General features: G+C 39.1%; 1 protein-coding gene across 3 annotated transcripts in view; it reads left to right on the forward strand.

The window, feature by feature from the left end:
• The window catches only part of ACTN2 (actinin alpha 2), a 67159-nt gene extending 51386 nt beyond the window's left edge, over positions 1-15773 (forward strand). For 2 of the 3 annotated variants that reach the window (XM_030945229.1, XM_030945228.1), the window contains exons 13-21: positions 716-824; positions 1663-1803; positions 1951-2133; positions 3281-3415; positions 3906-4085; positions 4448-4594; positions 12033-12098; positions 12992-13150; positions 14474-15773. In XM_030945229.1, coding sequence (XP_030801089.1) covers positions 716-824; positions 1663-1803; positions 1951-2133; positions 3281-3415; positions 3906-4085; positions 4448-4594; positions 12033-12098; positions 12992-13150; positions 14474-14632 — 1279 coding nt within the window. In that variant the 3' untranslated portion in view covers positions 14633-15773. The remainder of the gene's footprint in view (positions 1-715; positions 825-1662; positions 1804-1950; positions 2134-3280; positions 3416-3905; positions 4086-4447; positions 4595-12032; positions 12099-12991; positions 13151-14473) is intronic. The other variant, XM_030945230.1, reaches the window with a different exon arrangement.
• Positions 15774-16404: the final 631 nt, after the last annotated feature.

Here is a 16404-nt window from a genome sequence, read left to right on the forward strand (position 1 = left end):
AGTTGCTTTCTTCAGGACGATACTAGCCTATTAAGCAGGTGAAAAGGCAATGGTAACTGCTGTCCTTTGTGAATACACTCATTCATCCTAGTGGCATATGTGGGTCTGGAGATCCCTGTTCTCTGAAGCAGCCAGTTCTGGCATGTAGATCTGTGAGGAGATCCTGGAGAGGAAGATGAAAATTGTTCTCTGCTCCCCAGATCTTGGGAGCCCCTATTAGTACTGCCAGGCTTGTGAGAGCTTATGCTTTGAATGCAACCTGATTTGTGTTTCTCAGTTAAATAATTTCAAAGCATATAAGGAAAGGATCATTGGATTATTTAAAACAAAGTGGATATTTCAGGCCAATTAATTTTAAAAGGTACTAATCTTTGCAAACTTGTTAAAGACCAAGACTGAAGTATTCTGGCCATCAGGGGATCAAATTGCTTGTGTCACAGGAATAGCTATGACGAAGATGCTTGGACACCTTAATTGTGATTAATACCTGGGTGTCACTTGATTTTTCTCAGAACAGAGGGGATTGATCCTGTTCCTGTGCTGTGCTACTTGAAATGCTGAATGCCTAAACACAATGTCTGTACTGCAACACTTGCTTACCTTAGGAGAAATATTGCAAAGAAGAGGGGAAGAATTGTTGAGGGCCAGTGGATGTGTGGACACTGCTCCTGTCTTTCAGAAAGTCATGCAGAATTTTGCCTTTGCTCTTTCCTAGTGAACTGGACTACCACGATGCTGCAAGTGTCAATGATAGATGTCAAAAGATATGTGACCAATGGGACAGTCTGGGAACACTCACTCAGAAAAGGAGAGAGGCACTGGAGGTAAACCATATAATAAGTATCAGCAGCTCAGCTGAGGAAGGGAGAGGGAAATGAACCATTTATTTCAGGTCTGGAAATGGTGCATTTGAGCATCCACTTTGGAGTCCAAAGAGCAAAAAACCCTTTCCTCAGATAATTTTAATTTTTGTGTGGTTACTCTTGCAAATGGACTGAATTACTCAGAGTAGACTTGACAGTACTGAGCTGCCACAGACAGTTCTAATGCAGCAACAAATGTCATGTGGTTTGTAGCACCCCTCTGTGGGAATCTGATGTCCAGCAAGGCTAAAAAAAGCTATTGGTTGGTTACCTTTTCATACCAGTCTGAGTTTGCAGTCTTGCATACCTTCTTTCTGTCCAGCAGTAAGTTAATTTTTGGTAGTGAGTATTTCAAAGCACTGAGACACTTTGCAAAACCTTGTTCTTTTGGAAAAGAGGAAGTCACACACATAAATACCAAGGTGAGAAATGTATAATTCTTCCTTTTTGTACTTAAAAGAAATGAGTAAATCAAAATCAGAAGATTTTAATTCATTTGCAGATAGATCCCAATAACAAAAATACTTAATATATATGCATATTAAAATACTTAAAATATTAGTATTATACTTCACAAGCATACACCCGCTGCTTTTAATGTGTTGGATATGAGAGTACTACTGCAATTAGTCCTATTGCCTTAAGTGGGAATCCTTAAAGCAGGAGGTGAAATCAGTCAGTGCAATCAAACGCATTTCAAAAGATGAGGCATGACTTTGTTTCTGGGCGGGTATGTGGTATGTGTGGAGCTAGATCTTGCCCTAATAACAAAAGAATGCACTTTTCCCAACCTGTACAGAGGACAGAGAAACTGCTTGAAACAATTGATCAGCTTCACCTGGAGTTTGCCAAAAGAGCTGCTCCTTTCAACAACTGGATGGAAGGTGCTATGGAAGACCTACAGGACATGTTTATTGTTCATAGCATAGAGGAAATTCAGGTAATTGTATTACTTTCTGTATCTACACCCAGCAGCCAGGATGTTGCAAAGCCTCAGAGAGGAGCTGTGCTTCTTTACAGCACATCTTCCAGATGCTGGAAGAAATGTTGGAGTTTTCATGCTTTCCCTCTCTGTTTCTGATTTTAGAGTTTAATCTCTGCACACGATCAATTTAAAGCTACGTTGCCAGAGGCAGATGGTGAACGACAGGCCATACTGTCAATCCAGAATGAAGTTGAAAAAGTCATACAGAGTTACAGCATGAGAATAAGTGCAACCAATCCTTACAGCACTGTTACAGTCGAAGAGATTCGTAGCAAGTGGGAAAAGGTAATGTATGCTAAATTGCTAAATACAGAAAGGACATTGCAGCACATTATTGCACTTGAGAATTACTGAGAAGATTCAGAGAACTTTACCATACATCTCTAAATTATTCTAGATCATCAGATGCCAGAATGAATTTCTACAGTACCTTATGCTCTCCCTAATGCTTGCCCAGCTCGCTTCACAATATCCCTTGCTCCTGTCATGCAGTATTACCTGTGTCCTCTTTGGCTTTCTGCCAGGACAAGAGAAGCATGTGTTGAGGCTGGTGTAGAGCTGGTGCCTGGCTAGGGGTGCTGTTAAAAGAACAGGAAATGATTGTATTCTTTCTCTTAGTATAAAGAGTAATTTTTGTGTTTCTTCTACTCAGATGCTGCTTTTCAAAATACGTTGTATAAAATCAGCATCTTTGGAACTATTAATGTTTCTGTCCAATTAGATTAAAACTGGCATTAGCAACTGAAAAGTACTGGGAAGGAATTAAAGAGAGGCACCTAGAGCAATCACACCAATTTAATTTCATTAGGAACCAAGACAGAAAAAATGCTGCAGGGAAATTGTGTAAAATGTAGAATTACAGAAGCTTACATGGACAAGAACACACCCTCAATGGGTAATAAAAAAATCAAGCAGTAAGGACTAAGGCTAGAATCTCCCTGGGCAATTCAGAAGGGTGAGCCAAACAAAAGCATTTGCAATGAATTAGAGACCTCCAGATGTGCACGACAGACAGAACATGTCTCATGTTATCCTATTCTAATGCAGGTGCCCAAATAAAATGTTTTGCACTGACTCTTCTTAGAGAAGTTGCTTAGAAATTGAAAAATCCCCTTCATTTTTCAAAAGAAAAACAAAGTAACTGCTCTAAGAGCAGTTAAAGTGAAATTGTCTCGAACTTGAATCCAGCCAGAGGTGAGAATTTCTTCTCTCTGTATGTCAGTCTCTCTGGTCAGGCTGCCTAAGACCATGTTACAAATTTCTCATGTTAGCACAGAATTTGTACATAAAATAGTGGTCATTCTGGCTTGTTCTTCTGACACCGACCTTCAGACCAATAATGAAAATTAGTAGCTGTAGACTTGCTTGTTCCATTTGTTTTTAAACTATTGAATTGTGCCTACTCACCTTTAGTGCATTCCCACTGTAACAGGTGAAGCAGCTGGTGCCTCAGAGGGATCAATCCTTGCAGGAGGAATTAGCCCGCCAGCACGCCAATGAGCGCCTGCGCCGCCAGTTTGCTGCTCAGGCCAATGTCATCGGGCCATGGATCCAGACCAAGATGGAGGTGAGTGCCAGACCCTCATGCCAAAGCTGATGAACAAAGTGATTTTTAATTTTTTCATCTTTACTTTATATATAGGGCAACAGCAAAGTCAATGACGGCTTGCCAGCTGTTTGAGCCTAAAGTATTTAGCACTGTTAAGATTATTCTTAAAACTTTGTGGAACTTTGTACAAGTGGTACCTTGATGGTGGACCAGGAGATTCAGCTTTGAAAAATCAATCACTAACCAATTACTGTTTAGCTTCTGCTTTTTGTAGAAAAGATACCAGGTTCACTGGGGTCTCAACACTAATTCCAGATATAAATGTGATGCATTTCTTTTGAAATGTGTTTTCTACAGTAAAGTTTCTCATCTCCACTGGATGAAGGTGTTATTACTGTTGCTTCTTAGTATAAAAACACAACATATTTATGTGAACATTGGAGAAATTAGCACATCTGAAGCTTAAATTTTGTGGGACCGGGGGGGTGTCTTTTTTTTCTTCTGACAGGAAATTGCCCGCAGTTCTATTGAAATGACAGGGCCTTTGGAGGACCAGATGAATCAGCTGAAGCAATATGAGCACAATATCATTAATTATAAACACAATATTGACAAACTGGAAGGAGATCATCAGCTTATACAAGAAGCCCTGGTGTTTGACAACAAGCACACCAACTATACCATGGAGGTAGCCATTTACTCCCTTTTCTATTTATTAGTTCATTCTGTCCTCACGTGCTATAACTACCTTCCCTGTTTTAAAGGGGCTGCCACAGCAGTGGAATTTGGCAGGCTTTCTGACAATCTCATAAGACTTGTTTTATTTTCATTTATTTTCATTTTTTAGTGAAGAAGTACCCATTTAGAAACCAGTTCTGTATTTTTCTGAAGGCCATTTTTATTTTTAGTGATCCTTGGTCATAAAACAGAGTTAGTGGTATGGAAAAAGTATCACATAAATATTTAGAGCTGATTTATTTCTTACTGTACTTTTTATTCTCTTAAAAGAATATATTTGCTTCTGTAATAACTCAGAATTTTCTCTCATAGCACATCCGTGTTGGATGGGAGCTCCTGCTTACCACCATTGCTCGAACTATCAATGAGGTTGAGACTCAGATCCTCACAAGAGATGCCAAGGGTATCACCCAGGAACAGATGAATGACTTCAGAGCATCGTTCAATCACTTTGACAGGGTACAGTACTCCTGCTTTTTCTCAACTAGCAATATTTATTCTTCCCAAAAGTGAGTTTCTTGGCATTCCAAACATAAGCCTTTTAAAAAACCTGAAAATGTGATGGCAATGGCCTCTTTTTAAAAGAGAAAAAAAGATCAGTTAAGAAAGAATTTATAGCCTTATAAAGTCATGGGATGGCTTGGGTTGGAAGGGACTTAAAAGATCATCTAGTGCCACTCTCCCCACCTTGGGGCCATCCACTAGATCGTGCTGCCAGGGCTCCCCACAGTCTAGTAGCATTGTGCACATAAATTAAAGATTAATTTTTTCTTTTTAAATGTAATGCAGAATTATAGCTCTGCTAATACAGTCTAGTATTTGTTCAAATAGTAAGCAGAACTGCATAAAACCATGTGTTTTGGAAAATAATATGACTTTTATTTTAAGACTGTACAGCATGTTCTAAGTACTTGCTGTTGTTTACATCTCATTAAATTTAGCTGTAATCTATATCACAGAGGTTTTTTTTCCCCTTTGAATCACAACTTGTGTCCCTAGAAATGTATTTGTAGGGAATATAGTTGGGACACTTACCGCTGTCCAGGAATATCTTTTATTTTTCTGGCTGTATGTGGGAAATAAGAGGCTGTTACTTTTTTTAGCTATCTAAATATGGATGAATAAAAAAGTAGGAAGGAAAATAGTGCTGTGAAGAAACTTAACTCACTTCTGAGAGCTAAGCAGTATTCATGGACAGAGTGTTATAAAGATAACTATTAATATACACAATAGCAAAATATATGCAGATGGGGATCTGACATTTGCAGTTGGAGAACAATCTGAACATGAGTTAGTTCTGACGCCTCTGTGCTCACATGAACCCACCTTTAAAACCAAGTTCACAGTTCAAATACTGAAAAAAACTTATAATGCAGCACCAGTCTGTCAAGTCAGTCCTTCAAATCATTTCAGGGTACGGCAAAATGCCACTTCCTTTTCACTAAGATCCTGTTTGTCCAGCTCAACTCAAATTGGTTGCCCATGCGTGCACTTTCATTTGATATGGATGCTGACAGTCAGTTTACTAAACCTTCTTTAGAATACACCTAACTGTTTAGGAAGAAGACCAGAATTATCAAACCTCTGCTTGCTGAAGAAACATACAAGCATAGGGAAATGTAGCTACACAGAACTAGGAAAAGATTCTATGGAAAAATCTTAATGTGATTCTAGTACAGCAGCATTCTTTTTTGTATTTTCTAAGGAAGCAGAAGATAGCATCACAAAAGCAGAGATAGTTTTCCTGGGGTGGAAGGAAGTAGCATACCAAATGGCTTTCCCAATGCACTGGAGCAAATAATTGAGCAATTAGAGCTACTAAAAGCAGACAAAGTACCAGGCCTGGATAAATTACATGCCTGTACTTGAGAGACTTCTCGAAGGGAAACCAAGGTCCTTGCACAAAGATTTGACAGTTCCCTACAGATAAGGAAGCAAAGTGACTGAATCCAAGTCTGTTTTACACTGGATGGGCATTTCTAGCATCCCTGTACCTCTGTAGCTCATAGGTGAGTTCTCTGTCCTGCTTGCAGCAAGGCTGGCTCAGTGGCTGAGGAAATATCACAGTCAGCTCTTGGTGCCTCAGGCTGCTTGAAGGGAGAAGCTAAATCCTACACCAACCAGCCCTACTGTCAGGGATTTTCAGGCTTTGCAGATGCAGTAAGACACTGAAATACCAAAGCATAACACAGAGCAAGGCCTTAGGAAAGGCTGTATGACCTGGAAGAAGGTGGTTGTGTCACACAGCTGCTAGCACACTGGAGATGGGTTACAACAATAATGTGTAACACAAAATTGCTGCCCAGCTCTTAGATTCTTACCTGTCCCTGACTGTCTCTTTCCTCAGGCTATAATGGGTCATGGCTTTAGGCTGTGTCCCTTTTGTCCTGGCTCCTGTTGCAGGAAGCCTGAATGGCCAGGTCAGAAGCAGAAGGAGACAGATGTTTTATCTGTCATACATCCTCATCTGTTTCTGTGGCCTCAACAACCTGGACCTGGTCTGCAAGTTTAGCTGTAGACCCTGCCTTTCCCCATGACAGATACAATCCAATGGCTTAAAAAGAGAAGTCTGGAAGGATCACATAAGGAAAGCACCATTTTACAAATGCCCTCTTTAGTATACCCCATCCCTCAGAATCAAACAAGGGAAACTGGTTTAGGTGGACTTCTGCACTGACAGAATGTAACAATTATTTTCTCAGTAGCATAATGCAAGTTAAAGAAAGGAAGAAGATAAGGTCTAAAATGACTCAACCATCAAGCCAGGCTTTATGCAGGGAACAGATTGTAGAAATACTGATAAAAGAGAAGTTTATAAGGATTAAATTGCACTGTTATTTAATGGACAGATGCAGCTCAATCTACACAGGCTAGAAGGAGGCTTTGAACAAACATATTGGAGAAAGACAGGCTTGTTTTTAATTTTTCTATCTTTCCTGTGTCCTTGCACATTCGAATATTTAGTGTTGGCAAATGAAGGCAATTCAGGGTGCTTCAGAGTTACTTCAGTGTACATAAAATAATGAAGACTTTATATTTGTTCATCTTTAGAAAGAGAAGGCAGTAATGGATTATTTTTTGGTTTTGATTTCCTTAAATAGAAATGAAGATAAAACTGGATTATCTGAACATAAGCACTAGCATGAAAAATACTGTCTTCTTCATGTCAGATGGAATTAACCATATATGTAAAAATTTTGTGGCACTTAGCAGCACTTCTGAATGCTTGATATAGTTTAAAAATACACTTGAAGGACTGGATTGCTATTCACCATGATGAATAGCCAGAAAGGATCTCAAAAATTAATACTGTCACTGACAAGGAGGCTTTAAATATCTAAGTACAACAGAATAATTTATGCATGGTATAGCTCTGACTTGTGTGGCATTTCTCACATTTAAGACATTTCTTAATGTCTGACAGTGTGTGTTGAGGATATCAGTAAAGTACTAATATGCAATTCCTTTCCCCATTTTAAAGTATGTATTTTGGTATACATAAATCTAAAAACTCTTTTTAGGGTACTTCTAGAAACAACTTCCTTTAATTGTGAATCTGAGAAAGGAACCCCTGTCTTCCTCCCTGAGAGGAATACATTAAAAACAATTCTCATAGCACATGTGAGAATTTCAAGGGCAGGAAGAGTCATGCTTCTCTCAGCGCATCCCCAGCAGAGATGTGCTGGCACAGAGAGCTCTACAAGTCTTACTTGAAAAGGCAAGTGGCAAACAGGCTCTCTCCTCTGGCTCATGGGGGTGAGAGCCCTCTTGGCTCCTGGGCTCCCAGCAGGCATGTACACATGCTGGTGCCCCAGGGGTTATTCCTGAGGGTGCTGATGCTTAACCCTTGCTTACCACTGCTGCCCCACTCCTTGCTAGAAATTGTGCCTGAAGGCACAGTCTAGTTGTAGTTATAAATATAAATCTTTAGAATTGCTGCTGTATTTCCTTCCTTAATGTGACTGCATGGAGAAAAAAGAGGAAAGTGGGACACAATGTCTGAATCACAGAAGCGGTTTAGAAGTGTTCAAAATGGTGCATAGCTGCATAATGGTATGCAGCCAAATCAGGATACCACACAGATAGGTTGTCAGTCATTGGTTTTGACATCTCTTTATGCAGGGATTCCTTTTTCAGATTCTGTATATTTAGTAAATTCTAAATAAGATTGCAAAGTACGTGATGAAATATCTGCAGCCGCTCTGCCTGTACTATTTTAATGGCTGCTAATACATTCTACTATTGATTTTTCTGCAAACTACAGATTTCAAGTAGGTGCTCTGCATGCAGAAAAATAGCATCATGCCACCCTATATTTTGCTAACAGAAAAACAACAGCTCTCTATTAAAGGAATCATATGTTTAGGCTTATGCAAGTCCATTAGCATTCAGGAAAATTAAGGACATATTTAAGAATGGATTAGTTTGACTCAGAAGTTCACTTGTTTTATAAGGTCACATATAAGTCACAAGGAGAAGGGAAAAGATTTCTGGGGACTAATAATGAAACATGAAGGAGATTTTAGTGTTTTTCTTTGTATTGGAAGGAAAATATAAACAAGGCAAAGTTATTTATATTTGTTAAAAGATTAATTTCAGCTCCTAATGTTGGTCTGCAAACAATAAAAGTAAATATCAAGAACCATTTCCAATTGAGAAAGCCTTCACATGGGCTTGATCTATGCTTTAATTGCAAAATGCCATTGAATTCCATGAAACTCTGATATATTTCAAAGATGCTTTTTTTAGGCAACATATGATGAAGATTTGAAAATTTCACTACAAGAATGTGAAAACCTGCTATAGCACTTGGCACTACTACTTGGACCCTCACTGGGGAGTCCCACTTAACCATATGACTGTTCTGAGCTGCAGCACAACCACTGCACTTCTCTCCTAAAGAAAATGGTATTTTGGAGCATGTGCCAGCCCCTCACTCCCATCTGCCCTTTACTGCCTCAGCTCCTGCTGCTCTGTGTGCCTGGTTGGGCAGCTCCTGCACACACTGCCCACCCACCCCCTGTGGATGGGGTGGTAGCTGTTGATCCTCCCCCAACACTGGCTAGAGGAGATGGAGGGGCAGGATTTGGCTCTTAGCTTCCATTTTTGTATCATTTTGTTTGCAGTCACACAGAAGTATCTTCAGCTTTAGAAATGAGGTAAAATGAATAACTTCACCCCTGGTGGGACCTGCCATAGCCTGTCTCCAGGACAGCTTTTGAAAGTTTCAAACCAGCCTAGATTAGCATTTTGAGAATGATAAAATAAGCCATTCTGAATGCTTTATAGCATCATCATAGCTTTATAGGGATCATCATATAAAATGGAAATATTAAAGGCTAGAAACTACTGTGATTATGGCTCTTAACTAAATGCTGCTCCAGATTTGTAACTTTGCTTTCTTCCTCTTCATTGACTTCCCACTGTTATTTTTCATCTTTCTTTTATGGGGCTGGTGGATGTTGATGCAGAGGCAGTCAATAACAGCATGATATTTTAAAAATGCATGGTGTTATTAACTTACTAAAGCACCACTTCATCCTATTAGTATATTAAATAAGCCCAGTGCATTTGTTAAACTCATATAATTTTACCTATGCATATCTATATAGAAATGTTAAAAAATAAATTATTCATCTAGCAGGCAAGTATGTAGCAGACAGAAAACCTTGGATCTTCTCCAAACTGTCTGTAAAATCAGTAAGGGTAATATTTTTCATCTTGGAATATCTCCTTAATTGTATTTATGTTAACTCACTCTGAAGTACCCCTCTGATAGGACACATTTTGTATGAACAAGAAGAAAAAGACAAGCCAGTCTGTTTTTAAGAAGTTAGTGTGACTTCCTTCACCTGCAAAATAGAAAAATATATTGGTTCAAAACCATGTTCTAGTTTGATGTGGTTTTACTAGAAACCATTTAATCTGGAATTCAATGGTGCTTTTTAAGTCAGTTTTCAAAGCAAAACCTGACTATATATATTGTTAAAGAAGACAGATAACTGAAAATAAGTTGTCAATTATAAATTTATTTTGTACTTGTCTCATTTGAGATATGCATATTATATTAAGTAGTATTACCAGATCAAGAATGAAGTAACAGTAATCGAGTGGGAAAAACATGTTTTGCCTGGGCTCAGTGATATTTTTATTGCATCTCACATACACGAAATCACAGAATCACAGAATTACTGGGTTGGAAGAGACATTGAAGATCATTGAGTCCAACCCATTCCCTGACACTTCAACTAAACCATGGCACTGAGTGCCACATCCAATCTTTTTTTAAACACATCCGAGGATGGTGACTCCACCACCTCCCTGGGCAGACCCTTCCAGTATTTCCAGTACACTGCATGACAGCAGAAAAGGAAGGAAGCAAATGGAAGTTCATAGAATGAAATCTGCCTTGTCAGCAAAGGTATTTTTAAAAAAAGATGGAAGGAAGCAGAGTTTTAACTCTGCAGTTGAAGCGAGGACCCTCTTCTACTATGAAAAAGTCTGAAGTATGAAACTGTAAAAACTGCACACTTTTTAGGTAATTCATTGCATATGTTGACATTACATTTCCATGAAATTCTGGAAGAATGTGATTATTAATTTGCAAATGGAAGGTTCTTTACTAACCAACTAACCTGATCTGTGACTTTCTTTCCTTTCCCCTTCCCAAATGCATGGCCTGTGATGGGATGCTAGGATGAATCTGACAATCTACAGTCTGATGAATTTAAAGCCTGCCTCATCAGTCTAGGACAGGTTGGAAATGACTTGCAGGTAGAGGAAACTAAAATAATTCTATTTTCAGATGTAACAATAGCCAAAAAGATTGCATGTTTAAACTCCAGTCTATTGGTCATAATGCTTTGTAAAGATCCTGCCTCTGGGAAGACAACTGGTTTAGATGGACTGTCAGCATCACTTTGAGCTGTATTTTTTTCATTTTTCAAAGATTTTTCAGTTTGTTTGTTTTACTTGGTTTGCGATATTTTATTTGGACACTACTAGATGACTAGGAAAGCTCTTATGCTTCTTGCACTCAGACTTTTGTCAATTTTCCTTTCCTCAGACTCAATACAAGGTCTCCTATGCTCTCTCCTAATATAGGATGACACAATTCTCTCCAAGCCACTGCAATCTATCACAGCACAGAGGAAATATTTATTTACCTTCCTAATTTCATGCCATTTTGTGTCTACTCAGCCTCAAGTCTAGAATGTTGCAGATATGTTATTGCCTGGAAAATGAGCAACCTCATTTCATACAAAGTCTTCAACTGATCTCCTTCTAAGTCTTGCAGGTCTCATCCTTTAAGTCAGTATGCACATCTCTGCTGTATTCAGGGTCTTGACACCCTGCAGTCAGAGAGAAAATCCCTGTACTTATTTCCCATATATCAGCAGACTGGTCTCATAATGTATTTACTTTGACCTTGAAATGATGTATTTAATTGTTTTTCACTGTACTTCTGTCTGATAGAGATTCCACACAGAACATTTCAGAGATATTTCATATCAGGGAGGCAGCTTGAACATCTACTGAGTTTGACTAATTTAGTAACAAATTTTTCTCCTTGCTCTTCTCTTTGTCTTCTCTGGTTGTGTTCTCCGTATTCTTGTCCCATTCATCTCCTCTTCTCCGTTATCTCTCCCCTGACCTTTCCTGATGTTACTTCTTTTGTGGTGAAAATGTCTCTTTCCTGTGTGTAATATGTTAGTTACTGCTTCCTCTTTTTTTAAAACTGATGATGGTTCTGGTGACCTGATCGGGCAACATCAATGAATGCTGTTCATGCACTGGATCCAATATGCCAATGGTCTAAACTCATCATCTCTCTGGAAATTACCTTGGATTCTTCAAATCCTCCCTTCTATATTCCTTACATTGTTTTGGTCAATAGAGGAAGAATGGATTGATGGACCATGATGATTTCAGAGCTTGCTTAATTTCAATGGGTTATGATTTGGTATGAGCTTTAAGAAAAAATGTCAGCTGATTCTGCTCGCAGCTAAAATATTAACCACAGCGATACTAAAGCTTATCTATATAGAGAGGATACTAATGTCATTCACACTAGAGATAATACTTTCTTTGCTTTTTCTTTATTTTCAAATGGTTAAAAGGGAAGTTAAAAGTAAAGACACTCAAAAACCATATTCTGTGGTGCACTGCATTGCTCTTTGAATTCATGAAACTTTAAAAATTGAAATTAACAATTATTAAACTGATGTTTTTGTAAATTTCTCCTTTTCTACCTGCATGACGAAGAATGAGTTTGATACTGTTTAATTTTTGTAAACTTGCCTTGGGGGTTACATTTTCCTTGCTTCAATTATTTGTTCTAAAAATTTCCTCTGAAATTCACCTTTTTTATGGAAAAGAAAGAGATTATCCTTAGTTTAGTTGTCCTGTATTTGGCATGAAATTTTCAGAATTGTTTCCCTTCTTAGTTCTGTGGGTCTGTGACTACCCTGCTTGTTGGGCTATTGTTTCACTTCCCTGCATGGTACCTAAATTACAGTGGTTTTAGGATGAGATGGAAAATGAAGTGTTAAGTTAGAACAAGCTAAACTGGTATTGTGGGAGGGTGGGAGGGAGAGAATTTGGTGACATTTAATTGAAAGGCACATATTATGTATTCAGGACAAAGGATACACTTTCCAAAAGCACAGTCCTTTTTACAGAAGCGGGGTGGGCATTTAAGGTGCAGATTTCATTGACTCTGATGTTGATGTTCCCGAGTCAGGAAGATGCTTTCTAAGCTCCATAGCCAGTGGTTCTGACTGGTTCATGAGAGGCTCGGACTGCTGGAGATCGGTATTATGGTGACCATTTTCTTTCTTTTGGATTTTGTGAAAGGGTGAAGCTGAGTTTGCCCGGATCATGTCTCTGGTTGACCCCAATGGGCAAGGAACTGTCACTTTCCAGTCCTTCATTGACTTCATGACCAGAGAAACGGCAGACACCGACACAGCTGAGCAAGTGATAGCTTCCTTCAGAATCCTGGCTTCAGATAAGGTCAGTCACCATGCTGCTGCTGCAAGGATTCAATTGCTCTCCTGCTTAGCCCTTCTTGTTACAAGTAATAGTGAAGCTTTGTTTGCAGTTTGTCAGACTTCAGATAAAGCATGTGCATTTTCTTCTTGTTTGGAACCAAGGCTCTTACCTGAAATAGGTGCAGAATACAAGGCTTGGTCTTTGTGTCCTCATATCATAGAGAGCCAACATAAAATTAGGCATCTTAGACAAGACTTAGATGGTTGATCTGTATAATGGATATATTCTACATCAGGTTATTTCCACACTACATCTTTGACTAGTGGGGAACTCGATCTGCCTTTCATGATGTTGTTTAGATGTTTCAATGCAGAGTTTGGCCCTCTGGAACATAGCCTAGATCAGGTGCACAAGGCTACACCTGATTGTGAGCCCCGTTGTGACTGGACAGCTCACTCAATAGGATGATACAATGTGGTGTATCCTTATCCTAGAAGGAGCAGCAGGAGGAGGCCTCCTGTAGTTACTGGGTTTGTAGAGAAAGCTCCTGAATTTGGCATACTTTCATCCCCACTGCCAGATGCACTTGTGACTGAGTGGTGTTTGAAGATGTAAGGGAGTATAATGGCAACACAAGAGCTTCTGGAGGAGTCAGGGCCATAAGCAGTGCTGCCAGAAAACCAATCCTGTGATGTGGGGAAAGGAGAGATCACAGCAGTACAGGTCTATTTGCCCAAGCCCGCTCTATTGATTTTCTCATTACAGCTGCTTGTATTGATTTTGTGATCTCAGTTAATGTGGACCACATTTTACATTCCAGACGTGTTCTCAGTAGCAATTCATGTGGAAGATGGTCTCAGGAAAAAGTGGTTTAATTAGATTGCTATTTTAAGCAATGTCAAGTCTGTTAACAGAGGGTATCCTTCATGTCATAAATGCATGCCATTAAGAAAAATAATGCATCTTTCTTTACACATATATGAGAACCTTGAAACTAAGAGGAACTACCTGCATCTGTCCTGTCACTGCAGAAGGGGCAGTAGTGCACTGCAGAGATACTGACTATCTCAGAATAAGGCGTATCTGCAGCAGTCTGCCCATGGCTGCACAGTGTTTGGTAGCTGCCATACACAGTCACATATCCTGACACTGCATTTTGATGTAATCAGTTTGTTGGTGGAATTTCCCCCTTCAACTCATAATTTGTGATGGAATTTACAGAGGAAAATATTTGGTCTCAGAAAAATAGGCAAGATGCCCAAATTTATTAGTTACAGAAAATAAATATATTTTGTGATTTTGAAGAACCAATACTGACTTTGTCCATCCTTTTCCCCCACCCAGCCTTATATCCTGGCAGATGAGTTGCGTCGAGAGCTGCCTCCTGAGCAGGCTCAGTACTGCATCAAGAGAATGCCTCCGTACACTGGCCCAGGCTCTGTTCCTGGGGCTCTGGATTACACCTCGTTTTCATCAGCACTGTATGGAGAGAGCGACCTCTGAGTCAGTAATTGGCTATATTCATGGTAGACACTAAAAATACCCACCTTATTGCCCAGATTGCTTCTCAAAAGCTTTGACAAGCTGATTTAAAAACAAATTTTACAAATACAGTAGGTACCGTCAGTGTAAAGTGCTAGTAACTGAAGTAACCGGTGTATATTAAAGTGTGCAGCACGCTAGATACCTGCCTTGTTGGTTTTAGGTTGTCTGTCCTATGCAATTGCTAGAAAACCTATTAAAAATTGAAAGATACTAATTTTGGAAATGTACATTTAGAAAACAGAATGTAAAACCTAAAAACGTTGAAACTCTCAAAATACTTCTCCATTTTCAAAATGTTTCAATGCCATATGCACATCTTTTATGATGTTCAGAAAACTGTGTTAGATGTCAGGCTTTTTTTCTTTCATAGAGCAATATTACTTTCCTCTCATGATTTCTGATTTTGTATGCTTCTATTGCTGGAATTTAATAAAATACTAAAATGCAGATTTTCAGGGAAGAAATATAACAACCACATAAACTACTTAATTACAAAAAGAATCCAGAATGCTACGCTTTTGTCTCAAAGAGTTGTAATATAAGGGGGAAAAGCTGATTAAAGTGCAGTTTCAGAGTTCTGTAAGCAGTTCTTTTCTTTTAGGCCTTTCACTTTTACAGCTGAGGGAATACAACTTTTATAATCAGAAAAGCTAATTTCATGTGAACTGTTTTGTTATGAAACCCTCATTCTTGTCAATGTTGGACAGTCTTTGTTTCTCAGTATAAGAATGCATCATTGTGTATATTAGTGGGCAACATTCATCTCTATCCTGCATAAAGCAAACTCCCATCTGAGCAAATTTAGTATGGTTGTCTTGCAGCTTTAACTGTTCAGTGCTCAAAATTCAGTTTGTCTTGAGTTCTGCTGCGTTGCAGGCAGTTCTGTCTGTACCCTGCTCCTGTGCGCTAGACGTTTACTGGTTTTTTCCATCTTGAGAAATGACAGAGAATAAAAGCAGTAACTTTTTTACTTGAATCCTACCGACACTGAGGAAATGCAATGTAATCAAACAAAACCATTTACAAATGGTGAAGCAAGCTGTGCAGCCCAGTGCTATTAAAGCAATGATGTGCCTATTAAATAAAGTCTGCTTTTCAAAACCTTATGAGACTCTGTTGTTGGCAATTAACCTAGTGGCTCCCTCTATGAACTGGAAACATTTCTGAACATCAAAGGAGTTTTCAGATGCAAAAAGTTCAAAGTCTCTCGCACATTTCAATACATTGTGTATGCATGAACAACAGTCTCCGTATGCTGGAGGGACAGGTCTGGTTTCATGAAGAGAGATGGAGCTCAGAATGAGTTGGAGAGTTTCCATTTAGGTCACCTGAGCACAGATGTCCATAACTTGTTAGACTCAATCTTAGATTGATTTCAGTGGGATGTAGGCGCTACTGCTTTTGAGGACATTGGCCTTAACTTTTCTGTATGTCATTTTTTCCTCGTGCAAAAAAGCAGATGTTAAGTATGCAATGGTGCTTTTGCTGGCCATTGTTTGGAAATTTATGGTTGACAAGCATTAAAACCCTGTGTGTGATTTCAATCCTAAAACAGGCACCCTGCAGGTTAGGGTGGGTGGAGTGGGAACATTTTAAAACAATCCCAGAGGAGACAGACAATGATCAAATGCCTCTTCCTTCTCCCCTGTGTACAAAGGCCAGCAGAGGACTTGCTAGGGCTCATCTACAGTGCATGTGGAGCCATGCATAGAGCCAGAAGCTGCTACTGC

Source organism: Camarhynchus parvulus, chromosome 3 (genome assembly GCF_901933205.1).
Source record: "Camarhynchus parvulus chromosome 3, STF_HiC, whole genome shotgun sequence".
NCBI classification, from domain to species: domain Eukaryota; kingdom Metazoa; phylum Chordata; class Aves; order Passeriformes; family Thraupidae; genus Camarhynchus; species Camarhynchus parvulus.